The following is a 15,911-nucleotide window of genomic DNA, read 5'->3' as shown; positions in this document are numbered from 1 at the left end:
GATGCTGGGCGGAGGCCCATAGGACTGTGAGGGGAGGAAGGTTGGACCATTCCATCCATGCAGCGCTCACACTTTGGATCCCCTCTCCCTGCCTACACAGCCCCAGATGCTGTGGAGGCAGGGGGTGCCCACGCCTTCTGACAGCCCCGCGCCCTGGCACAGCAGGGCAGCACCGGCCCTGTCTGAGCTGTGGTGGGCCTGGCCCTGCTGAGGGAGCTGGACCCTCCCTGGCCTCAGGGCCCAGGGCAGTTCCTCTGCTGCCCGGGGTGCAAACGGCCTCCTTTCCTCTCCCTAGAGCGCCCCCTACACCCCAAGGAGAAGGTCCTGGAGCAGGCTCTGCAGTGGTGTAAGCTGCCTGAGCCCAGTACCGCCTACCTGTTGGTGAGGAAGGTTCCCATTGGAGAAGGCAGCTGTCTCTTCACAGGTAAGCGCCACCTGCCATGTCTGGGCTGCAAGGCCCTGCATGAGCCCATGGCCATTCCTGCAGAATAGAGTGCAGCACATGCAGCAAGGCCAGCTCCTGCTGCCCATGGCTCCAGTCCAGCCCTGGCCCCAGCTCCCCCTGCCCATGGCCCCAGTCTGGGTCTGGCCCTGGCCCCAGCTTCCCCTGACCATGGCCCCAGCCCGGCTTGGCCACAGATCCCCCTGCCCATGGCCTCTGTCAGGCCCTTCCTTGCCCATGGCTCTGACCCTTGGCCCTGGCCTGGCCCAGCCCAGCCATGGGACCCAGAACAGTGGCACTGGCTGGTCCCCATGGCCCGCACAGTCTGTGGCCTGTGCTGAGGCTGCCTGCAGGGGGGCAGTCAGTGCCTGTTGTGTGACTTAGGCTGCAGGCTGGGAGTGCACAGGCCGCTGAGTGAGCTGTGATGCCACGGCCCCAGGCTGGGCCAGTCCTCACACCCTGGAGGTGAAAAAAGACTTGTCCTGTTAGTGACGCTCAGAGCCAGCCAGGGCTGTGAACCAGCGACTCCCTCAGGGAAACCAGGGGGACAGAGCCAGGGCGAGGGGGGCCTTGATCCCAGGGCCTCGGGATCCCCCTTCCCCCAGCCTCTGCTCCTATTGTCTGACCCCCCCCCCGCTCCTACTGTTTGCCCCCCACTATTGTCTGACACCCCCCCCAACCCCTTGCGCTCCTAATCCCCATCCCCAGCCTGCTCCTGCCCTGCCCAGGCCCTCTCTCTGGGTGCCCAGGATATTCCTCACCCTCTTGTTCTCCCCTTTCGTGCAGGTGCCAAGCGCAAGAGCCCCAAGTGTGGGGTGCTGAAGTGTCGGGAGGAGCCCCCCAAACTCCTGGGCTGCAAGTTTCAGGAGCGATACTTTGTCATCCAGGATCACAAGCTGCTGCTGCTGAAGGAGAAAAGGGTAAAGCAGGACCCAGACCTGGCCCTCCGGGGCAGCCCAGACACATGGTCAGTGCTGGGCTAGGAGCGGGCCTGCCACGGCCCCTGGGATCAGGGCCCCCCTCTCCTGTGGTGGAAAGCTCTCCCAGAGATTGGGCAGCCAGGCCAACGCCTGCCCTGCCTCCAGCCACAGGAATGGGGCGTGCAGTCCGGGGGGAGGGGCTGCCAGACCAGGCTCTGAGGGGCGGCCGTTCGACCAGCTCGTGTCAGGGGAAGGTTCTGGATTCTCTCTGTGCCCCTCACACACCCCAAGTCTTGGGGCCCTGTCACATCCCTGGGGCAGGTGCGGATAGGAGGCCTCAGAGAGAGGAAGAGAGGGGTGCCAGCAAGGCTGGAAGGGCTGGGCTAGTGTGGGAGAGGTGCTGGCAGAGAGTGAGTGCAGGGCTGGTGGAGGGGAGCTGGCAGAAAGGGGAGGGCAGGGTGGGGCCAGGGGAGGGGAGGGCAGGGCAGGGCTGGGCTGGGGGGATGGGGAGTGTCCATGGGCAGGGCTGATTGTCTGTCTGGCTCTCGCTTCCCAGAGTGCCCGGCCGGAGCGGGAGTGGCCCCTCGACATGGCCAAGGTTTACATGGGGATTCGGAAGAAGCTGAAGCCGCCGTCCCAGTAAGAGTTGGGCTCCGGGGTGCAGGAGCCTTTTGAGCGGTAACACCTGCCCTGACGGTAACCTCCCCGCACCCTCTGCCCAGAGCCGGCCCCAGCACTGTGCCTAGCCTCTGCCAGCACCCCCGCTTCCTGGGCCCGTTTGCCTGGCGCTACCCCTAACCCTACCCCAGACTTGTCCTACAGCTCAGGGCGTAACCTCCACCAGGTGGAGCCCTGATTCAACCCCCCTTGTGCTAGGCGAGCTCTAATCCCATCGCCCAGCTGCAGTGCCCCAAGCCTCAGCTCCAGAACCCACCTGGTAGGGACCTGCCAGTCTGCCCCAGCTCAGACACTGCAACCCCCAGTTCAAACCCCGCCCCACAACTGAGCTCTGGCTCTAGCACCTGCCATGGCCTGACTGTGCCTTGTGTCCCTCTGCTCTAGGTGGGGATTCACTCTGATCCTGGACAAGCAGCAGCTGTGAGTATCTCGTGCGGTCCCCTCGCCCCAGGGACGCAGGACGCCAGGGTCCCTGTAGCCATGGCCTGCTGCTCGGCATCCCCAGCTCTAGTCAGGCCATCGGGATCCCCCTTCCCCCAGCCCTGGCAAGTAGGGGTCAGGAATCTGACTTGGGGAGCTGGAAGCTGAGAGCACCCAGGCAGGGGCGCAGTGACATGGAATCACAGCACAGACCAGGCTTGCGCACAGGAGGGTGCGGCAGTGGGAGTGTCTGGCTCTCACCAGGCCCCAGTGGTTATTGAGGCTGCAGGCTGGGCTGGCAGCCCCAGCTGTTGGAGCGGAAGCAGAGGGACCTTGGCAGGGAAGTTGCATAGACCCCCGAAAATGGGAAAGCAAATTGTGTCTCTGCTTCAAACATTCTGCTGCACCTGCACGTGTGTGTGTGTGCGCATGTGCCCTCTGTGCGTGTACCCTGTGTGCACATACATCCTTTGTGTGTGATGCCCTGTGGGTGTCTATGTGCGTGCACAACCCCTGCTTGGGTGCGCAGACATCTTTTGTTTGTGTGTATGCGTGCACTCACACCCTCTGTTTGCTGATTTCCCTGGCCCCAGCTGGGCACGGGGCCTTCAGCACACCTACTGAGCCTGGAAATAAGCAAGCCCTGACTGACTGCATGGGCAGCCAGGTTCTGCCAGAGCCACTAGCTGCCCATCCTGGGGGCACAGACTGCAGAGCATCAGCAGCATGGATACTGCCTGCTCCCTGCGCTCCACTCTCCCCCACTGGCCCCTGCTCCCTGTGCTGCATACACACGTGTGTGCACCGGCCTCTGTCCCTGAATTCACTGCTTGATTTCACCCCACTTGATTTTTCCAGACTGTCCAGACTTGCTCTGGGGCTCTAGGGCCCACCATGCACTGCGCCTTTAAGAGCGCCCAGCACGTGGCCTCCCGCACCCCCGGTTCCAGTCTAGAGTCTGCTGGCCCCAGCCCATCCCCTGTGATGGGCCAGATGCTTGTCCATCCCCTGGTCTTTTCTCACAGTCTGGATCCCCACCCAGTGAGCCTGCCAGGGCGCGTGGTCCTGATGGCATGTTCCCACTACCTCCATGAGCTCATTGCATCGCACACTGCTCTACACGGTATCCCTAGGTCAGCTGTGCACCCCTTGCCCCAACTGCCAGCCCCCAGAGCACTGTCCCTGCCCCTGTGCTCTGCTGGAGCGGTGCTGAGCAGCCAGCAGTCCCAGCGGCCCGGTCCAGCTCGGGGCTGGTAGCTGGCAGTACTGCTAGGGATGATACAAGCAGGCTGTGTGACACCAGCCAAGCCACTTCCTTTTTCTTTCCCCTTCAGTGCATGTGACCCTGTGGCTGTGCAGCATGAAGGCTGAGAATGGTAACTTCCCCACAGCCAGAGAGTCTGGGGGGCAGGGCTGGGCTGCCAGCTGTCTCCCCTCACATGCCCGTGCCGTGCACTGGGGGAGCCACAACACTGGGGATTGTGACTGTGCACAAAGTTCTCAGCACTAAAGGGAGGCGGTGCTGGCATTGGTGCTAGTTAGAGATCCCCGGGCTGTGGGGTGAGCTGATCCCTGCTGGGCTCCCAGCCCCCGGCCCCTGTGTGAGGAACTTCCCATCTTCAGGCAGCCCCTGGGGGAGCTGAGAGCCAGGCGGGCAGAGCCCTGCAGCTGGCTGATGCCATCACAGCGAGCTGCCCTGGGGTAGCACTTCTCTCTGTGGATAGCAGCAGGTGCCAGGTCCCCAATATCTAGCCAGTGTCTCCTCTGGCTCTGCAGGTACCTGGCGTGCATGGGGCAGGCCGAGCTGTGGGACTGGACCACAAGCATTCTGAAGGCTCAGGTGGGTGAGAGCCGGTGTGCCAGGCATGTAGTGGGCCTAGGACAGGGTGGGGGCTGGGAACACCAAGCAGTGACTTGTTGGCACTCTCATGCAGCACGATGACCTGCGCCCAGTGATCATGCGGCGGCGCTCCTCCTCTGACCTCGCCAAGCAGAAGTTTGGCACCATGCCCCTGATCCCTCTGCGGGGAGACAATACAGATGCCACCATGCTCTCTGCCAACCAGACCCTGGTAAGAGAGCGCCAGCACCCGCCACCTCCAAACACCCCCACCCAGCTCCAGACAGCCTCAGGGGAGAACCAGTGAAACATGCAGGGGTGCTGCAGTCTGTGTCCGTCGTGCAGGGCTGCCTCTCTGTGCTGCGGGTGTGAGAGCTGGGCTGGGCTGGGCAGGGGGTGATCTGGGTGTGAGTGGGGCTGGGGCTGGACAGGGTGTGGGTGGGGCTGTGTTTGCAGACGGGGCCGCATCTGCATGGGGGGGTTGCTATCGGCGAGTCCGTGTCTGTGGGTGGGGCCACGTCTTCGCGGAGTGTGGGGGGAGGCTGCCTGCGAGACCGCGTCTGTGGGGGGAGGGCGGCTATGGTGACCAGGTATCTGGTTTTCGACCAGAATGCCCAGTCAAAAAGGGATCCAGGTGATTCCGATCAGCACTGCTGACCGGGCCGTTGACTGTCCGGTTGGTGGCACTGCACAGCGGGGCTGGCAGGCTCCCTGCTAGCGTCCATGCCATGCAGCTCCTGGGAAGTAGCCAGCATGTCCCCCCTGTGTCCCCCCCTGCCTGGCCACACCTCCACATAGAAGCGGGACGGGGGACATGCTGCTGCTTCCGGGAGCTGCTTGAGGTAAGCGCTGCCTGGAGCTTGCACCCCTGACCCTGTCCCAGGCCCCAACCCCCTGCCCCAGCCCTGTTCCCCCTCTTCCCCTCATCTCCGGCCCTGCCCCCGAACCTACACCCCCAGCTGCAGCCCTCACTGCCCATCCCGCACCCCAAACCCCTTAGTCCCAGCCCGGAGCACCCTCCTGCATCCCAAACCTCTCATCCCCAGCCCCTTCCCCCCAGAGCCCACATCCCCAGCCAGAGCTCTCAACCCCCCTCTGCTCTCCAACCACCTGCCCCAGCCCGAAGCACCCTCCCACACCCTGAGCCCCTCATTTCTGGCCCCACCCCAGAGCCCACACCCCCAGCCCAGAGCCCATACCTCCTCCCACACCCCAACCCCTTGCCTCACTCAGAGCCCCCTCCCGTACTCTAAACCCCCTCGGCTCCACCTCCCATCTGGCTCCACCCGCCATCTGGGAGCCCCGTCCTGCACCCCAAACCCCTCATCCCTGGCCCCACGCCGGAGCCCTCACCCCCTCTTGCATTCCAACCCACTGCCTCAGCCTCGAGCCCCTTCTTGCACCCAGAACTCCTCATTTCTGGCCCCACCCCAGAGCCCACACCCCCAGCTGGAGCCCTCATGTCCTCCCGCACCCCAACCCCCTGAGCCAGCCTGGTGAAAACGAGCAAGAGAGTGAGGGTGGGGAGAGTGAGTGACAGAGGGACGGGGGGATAGAGTGAGTGGGGGCCAGGTCTGTGGTTGGGGGCGCTTCTGCGGGGGCTGCCTGCAGGGCTGTGTCTGCAGGGGGGGACTGTCCCCAGGGCTGTGTCTGTGCCTGTGGGTGAGGCTGTGTCTGTGCAGAGGTCCCAGCCCTGCTGCACAGTGAGCCGTGCACCCCTGTGCGTAGCAGTATGTCCTGCCTGGCCCCACGTGAGGGGTTTGCTTTCCCCTTTCCTGCAGCCCAACCCCTCTGCACTGGCAGTCGCTTACTCTCCCCGTCTCCCTCTGTTTCTAGCGCCGCCTGCATACGCGAAGGACTTTGTCTATGTTCTTTGTAAGTATCTGCATGTGGGCTGCATGTTTCCGCAGGGTGCTTTGCTTTGTGCCTTGCTGTGCTGTGCCATGCCCAGGGTAGCCCGGGGAGCTCTGGATTAGCTGCAGTCACAGTGCTTCCATTGCACTGCAGGGCCTCAGCTTACACCCCATGGGCAATCTGCTTTCCTGGCAGTGCCGACCCAGGCATGGCCAGTGCAGTGCCATGCCCGGAGGCTGTGCATGGGCTGGGAACCTAGCTCTGAGGAGCATGGACTGGGAAGCGGAGGTCCTAGCCACTTGCACTCCTTAGAGATCCCAGGCCCTTTCTCTCAAGCTTTGGTGTCCTGGCCAAATTCGAATCTGGGTCAGTCCACTTGGCCTCCCTAGATTCCTCTGCCCCTTCAGTTGGGCATGGGAGTCCCCTTTCTTTGCTGCCCCAAATGGCTGTTACCATGTGCTGTCCAACGGCTGCCGCATCCCAGCCCAGAGATGGGCGATGCAGCCCCATCCAGCGAGCGCCAGGCAGGTGTTAACATCGTTCCAACACTCCCTGCTGTTGCTGAGAGCCCCACAGGTGCTCTGTGCTGTGATGTCACTGCTCAGGTCAGGTTGCCCCAAGGGCACATCTGGGGTGTCAGCAGGAAAGGACTGTTTTCATCCCCCTTTCCCCCCATGTGTTTGGAGTCAGCTGGCCCCATCTTGCCAGCCCAGGGCTGCCAGGGGAGTCTGAGCGGCATGCTCCTTCCACACGCGGGTGGCTAGAGCTGGCATGGGTGGGTGGTTATGCATGGCTTTGTGCTCTGTCTCGACCACACGCTGGAGTCTCCCGACAAGTTGGGAAGGAGCTGGAGGGTGGAGGCAGCGTGGCCGAGTTGGGCTGGGAGAGGCAGGGCCTGGCACTCAGAATGGCTCCAGTTGGTGCTGAATAGGGTCTGTGCTGCACCAGGAGCTGTGATGCAGAAGGTCTACCAGCTGCCTCTGCCTTGAAAGCCAGCCCAGGGAACAAGCCAGTGGGGGACAGCAGCCATGCTGGGAGGGGGGAGGGGTAGCGTTAGCTTGCACATCCTGCGTATTGTACCCCAGGTTCCTGGGCTGCTGTCATCCTGCCCCCTGCTCTGGGGTCGCTGCCCCTGGTGGCACAGCTCCAGCTGTGGGTACAAACGGGAGCACTCTCAGCCAGTGGGCCTAGGTCAGGGACAGAATATATCCATCCAGCTGATCACTCCAGCTCAGGCTTGGTCTAGGCCCTGCTCTGGGTGCCTGGCCACGGACCCCTTTCACCCAGGCAAAGTCTGGCTGGGCAGGCACTGAGGGTGGTGTCAGGCGGGGCAGAGGAGGATGCAGCTGGCACACCCTTTGTCCTAGCCCCTGGCTGCTCCCAGCCTTGTCTTAGGCAAAGCTGGTGGCTGAGAAGGCCCCAGAGTGGCAGCAGAAGCCCCTCCTGCCTAGGGCCAGCCCAGGCCTGGGGGAGGCTAGACCCTCTGATATGAGTCAGGCACAGGAGCCTCTTGGATCCAGCAGCTCCCCCTGAAGCAGGGGCAGCAACCGGGGGCTCACACCTCCCCCCTGCCTCCCCGCTGGCAGACATCCCAGAAAGGCCCTGCTCCCGCTCCCTGGCAGCACCTGCTGCTCCTGTGCTTGGTGCACAGTGAGGGTCTGTAGGTACTTGCCCTCTCTCTCTGCCCCCCAGAAGGGATCAGTCCTGCGCAGTGTTCCCTGGGTCTGGGCCCCCTGCTGCTTGGCCCCGGGGCAGGGCTGGGTACTGCAGGGGACTCGCCCAGGAAGCATGGGGTACGGTTCCCAGCCCTCTCCCCTCTCTCCCCTTGGCCCTCGCTCAGCCCATGAAGCTGCACCAGGACTCGGTAGAGGAGCAGCAGGAGGAGGCAGCGGACACGGAGCCTGTCTACGAGGAGGTGGGCGACTTCCCAGTGCTGGCCCCGCTGGGGCTGGACGGAGGCCTCCTGGCCGAGCTCTCCCAGGTGCCCGCTGTGGACAGATCCAAGAAGCCGGTCCTGTTCCCAGAGCAGCCTGCGCCCCCAGCACTTCACTCCACCCAGCCCATCAGCCCAGAGCAGAGAGCGTCTGGCGCCCACTTCACCAAGTCACTTTCCCTTGAAAGGGGCCTGACCCTGGAGCCTGAAAAGGCCCCGGGGTGGGACAGGTCCCCTGGGCTCAGAGCCACCCAAACAGCCTCGCTCGAGAGAAACATGGAGCTGCCCCGCAATCTGCCTGCTGTGGGGAGGGAGCAGAACTGGACTCGGAACCCGCACACTGCGCTGCTGCCCCTTCCCCTGGAGCTGTCTCCCAGCCCCGAGCCCCTGCAGGATGGTGCCAGGAAGAGGAGTGCCCAGCTGCCATCACCCATGAATGAGAAACTCATTCAGGAACTCAGCAGCATCATCCTCAAGAAGAACGAGTGCCAAGCAGACGGGCCTGAGCAGCAGGTCACGTGACCGTGCGTGTTAGGGACAGCCACAGATTCCATCCTGTGATACCTGAGCCCTCTCTGGACACTCCTGCCTCACTCCCCACCTGGTATTCCCAGGGCTGACTGCTGTGCCCCTGCCTCCCCCAACCCTGAGGAGCTGAGCGAGCCACCCCGGGATGGGACACAGCATTCAAGCCTCCAGCCCTGTGTAACGATGCTGCCTTTGGTGGGACACTGCTGAGAGTACCAATTCAGGACAAACTGCTTAGAGCAGGGCAGTTACAGCCTGTACCAATTCAGGACAAACTGCTTAGAGCAGGGCAGTTACAGCCCAAGGCTGGGGTTTCTCCACTTTTAAGGCACACCAAACCAGCCAAACAGAGAGGACTTTGGTTTTAACCCACTGGCTAACCACAAGTCACACAAGCAATTCTCTTAGACACTCCAGTTTTCCAGTATCACCACCAGTGCCACTTGTTATGGGGACAAATGGTTATGAAAACCAGTATCCCAGTAAAAGAAAAAGTTCTGTCGATCCCAAAAGACCAAGCCCCAGACCCATGTCAATAGACAAATCAGATCTTACCCACAAATCATGCTGTTGCTGGTCCTTTAGAATCTAAAATCTAAAGGTTTATTTATAAAAGGAAAAAGATATAGATGAGAGCTAGAATTAGTTAAATGAAATCAATTACATACAGTCATGGCAAAGTTCTTGGGTCAGGCTTGTAGCTGTGATGGAATAAACTGCAGTTTCAAATCAAGTCTCTGGAGTGCATCCACAGCTGGGATGGGTCATTCAGTCCTTTGTTCAGAGCTTTGGTTTGTAGCAAGGTTCCTCCAGAGGTCAGAAGCAGGACTGAAGAGAAGATGGAGAGGTTTTCAGGGCCTTTTATATTCTCTGCCTGTGGAAGGACTATAAGGTGGGTAGAAAGCTGGCTAGATTGTCGGGCTCAACGGGTAGTGATCAATGGCTCCATGTCTAGTTGGCAACCGGTATCAAGTGGAGTGCCCCAAGGGTCGGTCCTGGGGCCGGTTTTGTTCAATATCTTCATAAATGATCTGGAGGATGGTGTGGATTGCACTCTCAGCAAATTTGCGGATGATACTAAACTGGGAAGAGTGGTAGATACGCTGGAGGGGAGGGATAGGATACAGAAGGACCTAGACAAATTGGAGGATTGGGCCAAAAGAAATCTGATGAGGTTCAATAAGGATAAGTGCAGGGTCCTGCACTTAGGATGGAAGAACCCAATGCACCGCTACAGACTAGGGACCGAATGGCTAGGCAGCAGTTCTGCGGAAAAGGACCTAGGGGTGACAGTGGACGAGAAGCTGGATATGAGTCAGCAGTGTGCTCTTGTTGCCAAGAAGGCCAATGGCATTTTGGGATGTATAAGTAGGGGCATAGCGAGCAGATCGAGGGACGTGATCATTCCCCTCTATTCAACATTGGTGAGGCCTCATCTGGAGTACTGTGTCCAGTTTTGGGCCCCACACTACAAGAAGGATGTGGATAAATTGGAAAGAGTCCAGCGGAGGGCAACAAAAATGATTAGGGGTCTAGAACACATGACTTATGAGGAGAGGCTGAGGGAGCTGGGATTGTTTAGCCTGCAGAAGAGAAGAATGAGGGGGGATTTGATAGCTGCTTTCAACTACCTGAAAGGGGGTTCCAAAGAGGATGGCTCTAGACTGTTCTCAATGGTAGCAGATGACAGAACGAGGAGTAATGGTCTCAAGTTGCAGTGGGGGAGGTTTAGATTGGATATTAGGAAAAACTTTTTCACTAAGAGGGTGGTGAAACACTGGAATGCGTTACCTAGGGAGGTGGTAGAATCTCCTTCCTTAGAGGTTTTTAAGGTCAGGCTTGACAAAGCCCTGGCTGGGATGATTTAACTGGGAATTGGTCCTGCTTCGAGCAGGGGGTTGGACTAGATGACCTTCAGGGGTCCCTTCCAATCCTGATATTCTATGATTCTAAGGACACCCCTTTGTTTTTACTGTGGAAAATCACAGCAGCAAGATGGAGTCTGGAGTCACATGTCCATGCATGACTCAATTTGCAGGCCGATGCCATTGTTTACATGTTAGTTTGAACGTTCCCAGGAAAGCTCAGATGTGGATTGGCATCTCCCAAAGTCCATATACTTATAACTTTAACTACAAAAATGATACAGACAGCGTAATCATAACCAGCAAATCATAACCTGGACATAGACACCTCACTCAACAACCTTTGTACAATATTTGGTGCCATATCATGTACAATATCAGGATCTTGGTTGCAACAATGGTCTACACGGTCACAGTTTGTGTCAATAACATCACAAACTGCCCTCCCAGGGTTCCTCCAGCTCTCCTGCCTAGGCCAGGTAGTGTCAGCTAAAGGCAGCAAGGGGGACATCTCCAGGTGCTTGTTAGTGGGATACAGAAGTCAGCTCTGCCCCTTGAGCACTGAGTCAGAGCAGTGTCTGCCACCAGAGCACTGCACCCACTGCAGGGGGACACGCCAGCTCCGATACCCCCACGGGAGGGCATGGGACTGGAGTCTGCCCTGGGTCATGGGCAGGGCAACTGAGGCGGGAGGAGGAGATTGTGCCTGAGCCCAGCTCTGCAAAGCAAAGGGAAGTCACTGAGAAGGGAAAAGCAGAAACTAAATTACAGGAACGAGGCGAATTTTTGCAGACTTGTATTGTGCCTGGGTGTCTGCGTGGGAGGTGTGTGCGTCTTTCTGTCTGGGTGGCTCCAGTGTGTATTACATCTGCGTGGGAGGTGTGTGCGATGGCTGTGTGTGGTTCCTGTGGCACAGTGCATGTGCCCACTGTGCGGGAGGTGTGCAATGGTTGTGTATGGTTCGAGTGTGCACAATACCTGTGCTGGCTGTGTGGGAGGTGTGCGATGGCTGTTTATGGTTCCCATGTGCATGATGCCTACGTGTCATGTAGTTTCCTGCACTGAGGGATTGACCTCCCATGGTATGAGGGGTCCAGAACTGGAGGGGAGATGGAAGAAGATCCCAATTCTTGCTGCGTAGCTAGAGCCCAGGTCCGGCTGGTGGAGGCAGTGCCCCTCGGAAGGGCCCAGCAGCGTTGGGGCCTCTGTTACCAGATATGCCCATTACTTTGGGGTATGCTCATTTATTAGGGTTACTCTTCGGGGGAGGGGATTCTGTAATTCTATTAATGTACTGCTTATGTCACTTGTGTGTTCATATGGAGCTCTACTCCTTCCTTCTGCAAGTCCCCTTCCAATGGAGCTATCCTGCAGAACCTAGGTTCCCCAGGACTGGGTTCTTCTAGCCCTAGAACCAGATGAACATGCATGCACACACATCCACACTAACAGAGCAAGTCTGAGCGGACCGGGTCAATCAGCACTCTCAAGCTGACCCCCTTACATGTCCCTGTACTCAATGGGCTGGGTCAAGCAGCACTTTCAAGCTGTCATCCTTATGTGCCTCTGGTCTCAATAGGCTGGGCAAAGCAGCACTTTCAGGTGCCACCCTTATGTGCCACAGGTTTAACATGTCTCTATCCCTACTTTCACATCACAATTGTACTGGTAGTAACCCACTTGATGAGCAAACCTCACAGTATTTTGGGCACTGCAGGCATCTTTAGGTAAAATAAGTGTTGCTGCAGAGTAAATGGGGGAAGCTAAAAACACAAGAGTAAAGTTCAGAGAGTGAGAGAGAAGCAACCAACTTAACCATAAAAGTTATTTATTGAATAATAGTGATAACTACACAAGGAGAACCTAAACCAACATAACAGTTACATTATTAAAGGTTAATACCTGAGGTAGAAAAGGAAACAGAGAGAAGGGAGGGAGGGACCACACCCACTCCACAGAGCTTTAACTGGTCAGGGTTCCCAGGTGATGGTGGTAGCTCAGGGTCCTGAGTGCTGGAGACAGGCAGAGCCCCCAGCATGATCAGTCAGGAGATGGAATCCCAGTGAAACTGATACAGAGTTTGGGTCTATGCATCAGAACACTTACTTAGGCATAGGTAAGGGTTTTTGTAGAGAAAATACAATGGTTCAAGGGAGAACACTAGATTTGTTTATGGGTAAACTGATGACATAAGGGTTTAGGAGCTGATCACTCTTGACTATGGGTGGTGTTTTCTTCCAGGGAGCTCACAGTGCAACTAGGCTGCTTCAGTATTTTGGATATCAATCAAGGATTCATTACTAGAATTGGTCTGATAACTGCTGAGCTGGGTGTCTGCAGGCATAGGTTCATTAATATCTGGAGCAGAGATTCCCCCATGATGCAGTGCTTCCCTGCTTTTCTGGTCCCAGAATTCAGTGTGGTTCTCTGTTCTCCATTCTGTATGCAAATAGGGATGTCTCCCTGTCCCATCTTTCATGCAGATGAGGCTAGGGGTGTTGTCCCTGTTCTTTATTTTGAATGCTAATGGAGATGTCTTAATCTTGTCACCCTTGTTGGGGGGGGGGGGGGGGAGGTCTGGGTGTGTCTCCCAATGCCTTTCCCTGCTCTCTGTAAGCCTTTTCTCTGATCAGTTTTGGTTCAAGCAGAGACTGGTGTGTGGGGGTGTCTTTCATGAGTCAGACAGGCTGGATACTGCACCCTGGTTCCCCAAGAACACAGAGCTGACTGGTATCACCTCTTCTGAGAAGAGGGGCTTGAGGAGGAATTAGGGGCAGTAGCCAAGATGAGAGAGCAGCCAGGCAGTGAAGAGTCCTCCCTGCTGACCTGTGCTATGCCATGGCCCAGTACAACTCTGCATGTGTCTATAGTGTCAGTATAGACCGTGTACATGCTGCCTGGGGCAGGACCAGGCTGGAGGATGGACCCCCGGTCCTGTTCCTGGATATTTATACTCATTCCCTCCACCTGCAGTGCAAATAAAGACTCTTTTTGCAGGCAGAGGGTTCGACTAATGGGAGCTGAGCTGCACAGGCGTGACCAGGGCATGTGAGCCACAACATGGGCTGAGCTGCACAACATGGGCCTGGGCCAAGCTGTGAGGCATGACAGGCAGAGGCAGCTGGAAGGCTGTGACTGGTGCATGGGCGCCAGGGTGTGTGGTGAGCTGGGAGGGAGCAGGGGGTGCGGGAGCCAGAAGGGCATTGGGGCCCACATGTGGTGAGCAGCAGAGGGTTGGGGGTGTTTGCCTGGCACCAGCGCTCACCACAGACCGCGCTGGGGGAGGTATGAGCTGTCGGCTGCCCGGGCATTGTGCTCTCCAATAGCCCTGCTGCCAAGGCCTGAGCTGTGGGCACTCAGCACTGTGTCTGTCTGTGTGGTTAGGAGCCTGACTTGGCCCCAAGCGTTAAGCTGGCTGTGATGCGCTGGGAGATGCCATGCAGCTGGAAGGACAGGAGGCTGGGCGAGTGCAGGCCCTTGGCTGTGCGGCAAGCTCCCCTCCTGGGGCAATGGTGCAGGGGAAGGAGCTGCTCTGGTGCACAGGAGCTGCAGTGTATGGTGGGGGTTCCCTAGGTACCTCCCCAGCCTCTGCCCTCAGTGACACCTTCTGCCAGAGCCCTGAGGGGTTAAGCCCGGCCCAGGCTGAGCAGGAAGGAGAAGCTGTCTGCAGCCCCTGTTCTGGCAGTTGTGATGAGGCTGCAGCACATGGACACAGGAGCCCAGGACCGTGGGGTTCCCAGAGTGCTGCCGGAGTTGTGCCTGTACTCTGTCCCTGCACCCCTGAGCACAGGCCAGGTCAGGGAGCAACCATAGCTCCAGAAGGGCCGGGCTGAAACAGGCAGGACACAGGACACCTGCTGGGGCAATGCAGCACTGAAGAGCATCTGCTCTTTTGCCCTTCAGGGAAAGTCACGCTTCTCACCATGGACTCTGAACGACTGGCCAACGTCCAGGCCTTTCTCCCCCAGTGGGAGTTCGGTCTCCTCATAGCACAGAAATGGCTCCAAGCAGCATCCTCAGACATAGGGTCCATGCACTGCCAAGACAGCCTCTGTATTGCTCTGGGGGCTCACATACTCAGGCCCTGCATCTGCCCATAGCTGAGCGTGGGCCATTCCTGGCCCTTCCTGCCAGGAAAGGGGTGGATGCCTGCTACTTTGGGAGAAATCAGAGCCCACTGGACAGATAGACGGACATGCACACAGCAACCCTGCCGAGTCATGGGGGGAGTCATGTCTGGGAATGCTGCTGCCGTGGCAGGAGGCTGGCGGTTACTGCAGTGCTAGGCAGCCCCAGGGAGGGGATGCCTCCGCAGGAAGGGGGTTTCTCTGAGGGAAGCAGCACTGTGCTGGCTCTCAAGCCTGTGCTCGGCTTTCTATGACGGGCAGCGGCTGAGATGACACAGCTGTCAGCAGGAAAGCGGCCCCTGGCCACCTGCTGGAGATGGGGGGGGGGGGGCTGGGAGCCACATCATGGGACAGTGCTCACCCTGCAGGGAGCCCTGGGGGAAGGGAGAGGGCTGGGGGCTGACACTGATGTTGAAAAGGGGCACAGCGGGGGCCTCAGGGCCGCAGCAGGGAAATGGTGGTCATGGCAGGAGCCCCAGTGGGTGCACTCCCATCTGGGACCCTGGGCATATCCGGGGGGTTGAGGGTCCCATCAGGAGCCGAGGGCCAGAGCTGAGAGGAGGGTCACAGCGAGGTTTGTGCTCCAGCACTGGGGGTGCTCCAGGCTGCAGTGGGTCACTGAGTTACTGGCATGGAGCTGGTGTCAAGGTGTGGGTGTGGGTCAGCCCTGGGGGAGTCTCAGGGTCACACTGGGGCTGAGCTGAGAGCACCCTGCGGTGAGGGAGGGACAGCCTCCCAAGGAAGAACTCCCCCTATCCCAGGCTCACTCGGGGGGGGGGGCAGGTGCTAGCTGGGGATTGTACATGAGACACACGAGGACGACAGAACGAGGAGTAATGGTCTCAAGTTGCAGTGGGGGAGGTTTAGATTGGATATTAGGAAAAACTTTTTCACTAAGAGGGTGGTGAAATACTGGAATGCGTTACCTAGGGAGGTGGTAGAATCTCCTTCCTTAGAGGTTTTTAAGGTCAGGCTTGACAAAGCCCTGGCTGGGATGATTTAACTGGGAATTGGTCCTGCTTCGAGCAGGGGGTTGGACTAGATGACCTTCTGGGGTCCCTTCCAACCCTGATATTCTATGATTCTATGACGCAGAAAACAGTGAGGGTAAAATCACTTTGCCTTTAGTCTAATGGACACGTCCGGGAGCGGGGCCCAGGGTGCAGACACCTGTACTGGGATCTCAGCCTCCTGTTTGCAAGGGTGCAGTTACCTCGAAACCATGACCCCAGTGTTGCCGATGCAGGGAGTCTGCCTGAGTCTGCAGCCAGCCTGAGACAGCTCCCAGTGGGAGGAACTGCCTC

At 58.6% G+C, this 15,911-nt stretch overlaps 1 protein-coding gene across 8 annotated transcripts in view; it reads left to right on the top strand.

Annotated features, from left to right (window-relative positions):
• The window catches only part of ARAP3 (ArfGAP with RhoGAP domain, ankyrin repeat and PH domain 3), a 77,354-nt gene that overhangs the window by 47,191 nt on the left and 14,252 nt on the right, over positions 1-15,911 (top strand). For 2 of the 8 annotated variants that reach the window (XM_073356183.2, XM_073356181.2), the window contains 8 exons: positions 296-424; positions 1,229-1,362; positions 1,919-2,001; positions 2,425-2,460; positions 4,237-4,300; positions 4,395-4,532; positions 6,137-6,175; positions 7,995-9,344. In XM_073356183.2, the coding sequence (XP_073212284.2) occupies positions 296-424; positions 1,229-1,362; positions 1,919-2,001; positions 2,425-2,460; positions 4,237-4,300; positions 4,395-4,532; positions 6,137-6,175; positions 7,995-8,609 (1,238 nt within the window). In that variant the 3' untranslated portion in view covers positions 8,610-9,344. Of the gene's footprint in view, positions 1-295; positions 425-1,228; positions 1,363-1,918; positions 2,002-2,424; positions 2,461-4,236; positions 4,301-4,394; positions 4,533-6,081; positions 6,176-7,994; positions 9,345-15,911 lie in introns of those variants that run through there. The other 6 variants (XM_073356184.2, XM_073356185.2, XM_073356182.2 and 3 more) reach the window with 6 other exon arrangements.

The sequence above is a fragment of the Lepidochelys kempii genome, chromosome 8, assembly GCF_965140285.1.
Source record: "Lepidochelys kempii isolate rLepKem1 chromosome 8, rLepKem1.hap1, whole genome shotgun sequence".
NCBI lineage: Eukaryota > Metazoa > Chordata > Testudines > Cheloniidae > Lepidochelys > Lepidochelys kempii.
This window is presented reverse-complemented; position numbering and strand designations above follow the sequence as displayed.